General features: G+C 33.9%; 1 protein-coding gene across 1 annotated transcript in view; it reads right to left on the bottom strand.

Annotated features, from left to right (window-relative positions):
* The window catches only part of slc11a2 (solute carrier family 11 member 2), a 227,013-nt gene that overhangs the window by 104,956 nt on the left and 114,557 nt on the right, over positions 1 to 7,500 (bottom strand). The window contains exon 4 of the mRNA XM_052101452.1: positions 2,631 to 2,750. Within this exon, the coding sequence (XP_051957412.1) occupies positions 2,631 to 2,750 (120 nt within the window). The remainder of the gene's footprint in view (positions 1 to 2,630; positions 2,751 to 7,500) is intronic.

Genomic DNA, 7,500 nt, shown 5'->3' with positions numbered 1-7,500 from the left:
GCAGAACTGCCACTCACTGGATGTTTTTTTTTTGGTTTTGGCACCATTCTGAGTAAAATCTAGAGACTGTTGTTCATGAAAATCCCAGGAGTTCAGCATTTACAGAAACACTCAAACCAGCCCTTCTGAAACTAACAACCATGCCACAGTCAAAATCAATTAGATCAAATTTTGCCCCCATTCTGATGGTTGATGTGAACATAATCTGAAGCTCCTGACCAGTATCTGCTTGATTTTATTCACTGCACTGCTGCCACACTTATGCTCTAAACAACTGACACTTCAAAATGCATGTACGTTAGCTGAATGATTTTAACGATGATAACATCACGTGGGCCACAACAAAGATGGTTCAAAGGCTGGATGTGGCCCATGGTCCACCTGTTGAGTACAAATCTATCCCTTTTTTAATCATTACAAAACAGGTACTGTTTGCAGACATTGCTCGACATGAGTGCCGTATACTGGTAAAACATAGATATTCAATTAGCTATTTATGCCAACGTCACCTGAGGATAGAGAATGTGCGGCGCGCACAGAGCTGCAGGGAGACTGACACTGCACAGAAACACACACACTCTTCCGTCTTTAAGCAGGCACTCGGTGCTAGTTCGGACAGACATGAAACAAGAACTAAAGTAATTGGTATGTTCATAGCCAAAGTTATGTTGCCCTTACTCAGTTGATGAAGAAGTGGGATTTCCACATATGATTAAAATGCACGAGTCGTGTTATGACATCTATTCTCGGATTCATTTTAATACCAAGTTTATTTCTTCTATAGTGATGTACAGATTCTGAACACTGAATATCTAAGTTGAATTTGAAATGCAATTTATGTTGATGCATGTAGCATAATAATGAAGGTATTAAGTTAAAATGTTGAGTATGTAATTAGAGTTTCTTGTTTTTTTTTGTCAAGGACCATAATGAAAATTAACCATGATTTTACTATAGTAATACTGTAGTAACCATGACTGTAATAACAAGGACTGATGTCACCATGGTTTTCTTAGCAGAATTCATGGTTGTGATAGAATGAACCATGGTTTTATGTAGTAATACTGTAGTAGCCATGACTGAAGTAACAATGACTGCTGTCACCATGGTTTTCTTGGCAGAAATCATAGTTTTGGTTCAATTAACCATTGATTTACAACAGTAATACTGTAGTTTCCATATAGTAACCTTAATTTTAATATAGTATTGTAACCATGAAAGTAACAATTTAAATGTTATGGTTATTATGATTTAACTACAAATACAATGTTATAAATTTTGTGATTTGTAGTAAGGGCAAATCTCTTCTTGACAAACAAAAATAATATTTTTACTTTGGCAGTAATATTTTTTTTCTCTGAACATAACAAATACCTAACCGTATGGAAACAGTGACCCTAAAACCGTGATACAAACCGAACCATGAGAAATTTTACTGTTACACCCCTAGTATATAAGTATTTCATAACATTTTTTTTTTTTTTAAATATGAGTTTAAAATACATTTATTTACCTTTTCAATAACATGACTCTTGCTTTTAATAATTTTGTTAATGCGTTTAAAAGAACTAGTGAATTTAAAGCAGGCTATATTGTTTTAAATACACCTTTTCTCATGGACTTGCTGACTAGCGCCCGGTCTGTCATCAACACATACCCCTGATATAGAATATTTGTAAATCTGATCTTTTTCAGATGTTAATTCAATTTTAATGCTTTCCAGATGAAAAGATCTAAAACAGACATCTAGGTGATATACGCGTGCTATCTGGGACATAACCAATGTATGTTAAGGGCTTAGGGCAGCATTTAACTTTGGGAATATAATGAGTCTCAATAATTTGAGTTAAATAAAATATAAGTAACTCACCAAGTGTATGATAAAATTATTAAAAGTATCCCATTTTCAATGATTAAATTAGTTAAGGAACTATTAAAATATTCAGTGGTAAAACCTAAATTGCATGATTTCATGATAGAAAATGTAAATTTTGCAGATAAAAAAAAAATGCTCTAACAGATTTTTGAGAGATGGTTTACAACAAAAAAATTCCAGATCCTGTAAAGAGATCTTACATTTTTCATCAATTGGATAAGAATGTAGTGAGTGAAATTAGAACCAATTTCTTTTCAGTTCCCATTGACCCTTAACGTAAAGAGGTGCAGTTTAAAATTTTGAATCATATTTTTCCAACTAAATAATTTTTTAAGAATAAGATTTAATGTTAGGGCCTCAAATCTGTGTAAAATATACAAGTCAGAGATAGAAACAGCAGAACGCTTGTTTTTTTTCAATGTAATTTGGTGTATTCATTCTGGAAGGATGCATTTAGCTGGATGCAACAAAAAAACCTGCGAGACTGATGATTTCATGAGAAATTGATAAATCTGGTTTATTAATTAAGGATAACAATGTATCTTAGACTTTGTATGACATTAAGTGATAAATAAAAACTATTTATTTCATTATTTTTGAAGACATCCTCACTATGCAACATTTTTCACAAGTGCCTAAAACTTTGCACAGTACTGCATGCACATCACATCTGATCAATAACCAGTAAAACAAAAGCCAATAAAATGGTGTTGTTCAGATGCAATAAGCTTAAAGTAAAGATATTGAGACTCACTTTGAATCCAGCTTTAGCCCCAGACTGAAGATCAGATTCTATGTTTCCAGGGTCCAGATAGGCAATGCTCATCAGAAAACCTGGTCCACTGAAGGCCCAGAGCTTACGAAAGCTAAACATCTAGAAGAATGCAACAGCATTTAAAAATAGTATACAACTTAAACTTAATACTAGTGGGATAAAATCAATTACTAGCATATCAAGTCATAACTTATACAATGATATATCTGCCAAGAGAACTTCAAACTTAACCCATAAAATTACTTTAACAGCATGGTTTACCAATATCAAATTAATGATAATCAATAACACAAGATTATCTGAACAACAACAAATCAATAAATGACTATTGTTTATATATAAAAAATAAAATAAAAACATTTGTGTAATTACTCATCCTAATGTCATACCACATTTGAATAATATTCACACAGCATTTTACCAGATAGTGAAAGTGAATACCCCTATAATCACTTTGTGTGAGTGTGATGAACAGATGGATAATTAAGTTTTTCACTCTCAAATCAAATTATTGATCAACACCTGTTTACAGCAACCAAATCAAATATGGTGACTACGATGCAGGTATGATGTCATGACGTGTGGTCATGAGACAAACAAGAACCAATGACGTTTAATGTTATTGAAGTCCAACCTGCAGCGTAGTATTTGATTTGGTTGCTGCAAACAAGAGTTGATCAATGATCTGATTTGAGAGTGAAAAACTTAATTATCCATCTGTTCATCACACTCAGTGATTGTATGCCTTAATAAGACTTGGACATTGTGAAGAGTAGGTTTGACAACTTTTTACTGTGGTTTTGTGGTGTTGATAGCCAGGTGTAACCATTCACTTTTATGATATTGCAAAAACCCATGGTGAAGATTCTTCAAATTCAAATTTTGTGCTCCATGGAGGAAAAACAGTCATGTGGGTTTGAAATGACATAAGAGTGAGTGAATAATGACAGAAAGTTCTCTTTTTACATCCACATTTTTTCTGAATGTGGAAGTGTTCCACAATTCGACTGTTTTCAATTTCCAGTCTACAGTGCTTTCAGTCGCATCAGCGTAAAATCTTAGAGGGTAATGTAATGTACATTTGTAAAAAAAAATAAAAATACATGCCGATACTTCACAGGGTCGAGATTTTTTATAGACAGTGCCTCACCTGAGTGGGTAGATGACATGAAGCGATGGTCAGAGATAAGTTATGTTGATATCATTAATTATTCTGAATTGTTATGACAGCCAACAATGGCACAAGTTGAGCCTGAAATTCATTTTTACACCAAGTAGCACTTAAATGTTTGTTCATCTCTTGATGGCTCATTTTGGCATTTTTTACATGCCATCAGGGTTGGGGATATACATGTAACCGGATTGCGTATTACCAGGCACAATCTTATTATTTTATCAAGAAAATTCACTTTGGATCATAACTTCTTTTTTTCTAGTAAGACCTTTGATATTAGGGCAAAAATCATATTCTTGATAATTTTTTTATCGTTTTCCTGTAAAAATATAAAAAAATCCTTAAAACAAGAACATTTTGATTTATCTTGTTTGAGAAACAACACTGCATAAGATATTTCGGTTTTTCAGATAATATATTTTTAACATGTGTCTTACTGTATTGGTGGAGTTTTTATAGTCAAAACAAATTGAAAAAAAATCTACCAGTGCTGAAGTAATCCAAACAATTTAGAATATGTTACTGACCTTGAGTAATCTAACGGAATACGTAACAAATTACATTTTACAGCATGTATTATGTAATCTGTAGTAGAATATATTTCAAATGTAACCCTCCCAACCCTGCTTGGCGCCTCAAGACCAAAAATACAAAACAAGGCGATTAGAATAATCATGGTGCCACCCAGTGGTTGCTCAGGAAAACTGTGGATAAAAATGAGGTCACAAGGCTTTGTTGTTGGTTGTAATGTACATGCTGAGCTCCATTAGAACAGACAGTTTTTAATATCAATCTATCTACCATTTTCTTGAACACTGAAGTGTTCCACGATTAATTCTGGATGCATGTTTTCAATTTCTGGTCTCCAGTATTTTCACTCACATTGGCATATGTTCTTAGTAGATAATGTGATGTTTAGAGGATTACATATCTAAACACTGTCAAAAGCATGTGGCTCCATAGTGCAGTTTTTAAAGTACCTCATGTAAGTGGGGACGAGTTTAGGTATGTCGATATCATTCACTACTCTTTGAGATATGACACACAACAACTACAAAGTTGAGCCTGAAATAAATGTTTTACTCCAACTAACACTTACATGATTTCTGTACATTGCTCCTTATTGAGACCAGAAACAGAAAACAAGAAAATATTCATCATGGCGCCATCAAGTGGCTGCTCAGAAAAAATTTGGAAAAAGAACAGATGAGGTGTGTGTAAGATCTCAGAGGTTATTGAGACCTTGTGCTGAACATACGTGCTAGGCTATGAGTGTCACGCCATAGCACACCATGTTATTTTCAAAACATTTAGCATTTTTACTTCAGAATTTGATCCTCTTTTCTGTGCTACATTATGAGGGGATGAAAGGATTAAAAAGATCGCAATTTGATAAAAAATAAATTACCTTAAGAATTTATTTCCAAACTTTCCAACTAATAATGCTGGATCTTTTCTTCGAAGTTATTTCACTGTTCTTAGCCATTTTTACAATGACTTCTAACCAACTGGTGTGGCAGTGATTTTTAGTGGTTGTCAAGTTCTCCCAGGTGTCCTAGCAGAATAACCACTGGTATCTGGTAACATTTGAATAAAGTATCCAAATACATTGTTCATTTTGAACAGTATACTGTATATATTGTTTTATCATTTAAAACACAGCAAACTTGTTTTTGTAAAATGTTATGTATGGTGTTAAACAAAACAGCGCAAGCGCATAAACAAAGCGTGCAAGTGAATTTCAACAGTGAGCACCATGACAGTTCGTAAAATATAAACCTGCCGAACTTGCAAATCACAAACTCGAGCACAAAAAAAAAATATGATTGTGCACACAAATTAACAATTAGCGAGCAGAAATAATAAAAAAGCTCTGAACACGCGAGAGTTATTTTCTGCACACGCGCGCGCAGATCTGTACACACGCGCAAATTATTTTCTACACGTGCGCAGATCCGAACACACGCGCGCAGATCTGAACACACGCAGCTGAAATCTTTACGCACACAAGTCGGTTTTGACACTCAGGGGCGGGGCCCGATCTTTTCTGTTAACAAATGCTATTGGCTGCTGACCAAATCCTGTATTGATTGGCTGCATCTCTTCGAATCTCTCGTGATCGGCTGTTGTTGGACGAGGACAGACAGAAAGCGGTAACTTTTTTTCCTTTTTTTGACAAGAAAAAAAAAAAAAAAAATACAAAACTCACGTAGGGGAGAAATAAGAAGTATACATCAATAGGAACAATACAATTACTGTCAGTGTAAATTAAATAAAAGCATCCCGTACACAATACTGAACAACAAAAAGCAAAAAAAAAAAAAAAAAAGTCTAGAGAGCAAAAGACAAGAGAATAATAATAATAATAATAAAAAAAAAAATTAAGCATCCTTTAGACGTAGCATACAAGTGGATATTTAACAAAACAATTGTCTGGATATATCACTACACATCTTTCTTGCAATTTTACTAGACTTTTTTCAGTGAGGAAAAATACAATTTAATATCGTTCATAAACCATGAAAAAGAAGGATTTTCATATCTCCACTTACTACAATGAATATGATATTAACCCATTAGAACAATCATATTAACCAAATCAGATAGGGATGAATCTACATTATCCATATAAAAGAGAATGTGTGATAAGTCAAATGTCTGGATCTCATCAATCTTAAATGAAAGCCAATTATGTAAATCAGACCAGAAGATTTTGCCCATAGGACATAAAAAGAACAAGTGTTCCAGAGTCTCTTCAGCTGCCTCAAAAAATATACAGGGATCAACTTCAAATTTAATCCTCTTTCTAAGAAAGTCAGCAACTGGATATATTTTATAAATTATTTTAAAGTGAGTCTCTTTGACTTTAGGGGAAATGGGCCATTTGATGAATTTGAAATGTGGTTTATCTATGGACAATTCATTCATATTTGGAACTTGTACACACAATCCTCTATTATAATCCAAAAACATTCTAGACTTCAAAAAATAATTAATACATTTGTTATTACATTTACTGTCATATAAATTACATTCATTAATTACTAGATTTAGTAAGGTTGGTGAAAGTCTTATTCTCACACACTTCAATGTGTTTGGGATTAACTGTAATAATGGTAAAGGTATTGCTTTACACATATTCTCTATAAGTGCGGTTAAGATTATACTTGAGCAAAAAGGCAATATGTTCCAATTACCATTACCATTCTTTGAATATATCATTCAAAAACACAATACCCTTCTCATACCAATCACTTTTAAAGGGGTCATGACATGAGAAACCAAATTTGCCTTGATCTTTTGGTATATAAGAGGTCTTTGTATCATTAAAACGTCCTGCAAGTTTAATATTTTAAGACGTCCTCCCCATTCTAAACGAATCATTTATTTAATCAAGCTCAAAATACAGCTCGTTCTGGATTCATGGTTAGAAGTGACGTGTCGGTTAGAAGTGACGTAACAGCGTTTGCATATGACCGCCTCCAGCACAAGATAACTACGCTTTAAGCGCAAGACTACGCTCATTTCAGTATCGCCGTGCGCCTCACAAGTGTTCAGTCGATGGACAGCGAGCACTGACAGAGACTACTTGTGCACAGGAAAATTACGATGCCACACAGATGTGCTGTTCCTGGCTGTGGTCAAACAAAACCTCTGAATAAGCTGCCGAAAGAT

This window comes from Xyrauchen texanus, chromosome 32 (assembly GCF_025860055.1).
Source record: "Xyrauchen texanus isolate HMW12.3.18 chromosome 32, RBS_HiC_50CHRs, whole genome shotgun sequence".
Classification (NCBI taxonomy): domain Eukaryota; kingdom Metazoa; phylum Chordata; class Actinopteri; order Cypriniformes; family Catostomidae; genus Xyrauchen; species Xyrauchen texanus.
Note: the sequence above shows the minus strand (reverse complement) of the source record. Positions and strands in the feature narration are given on the sequence as shown.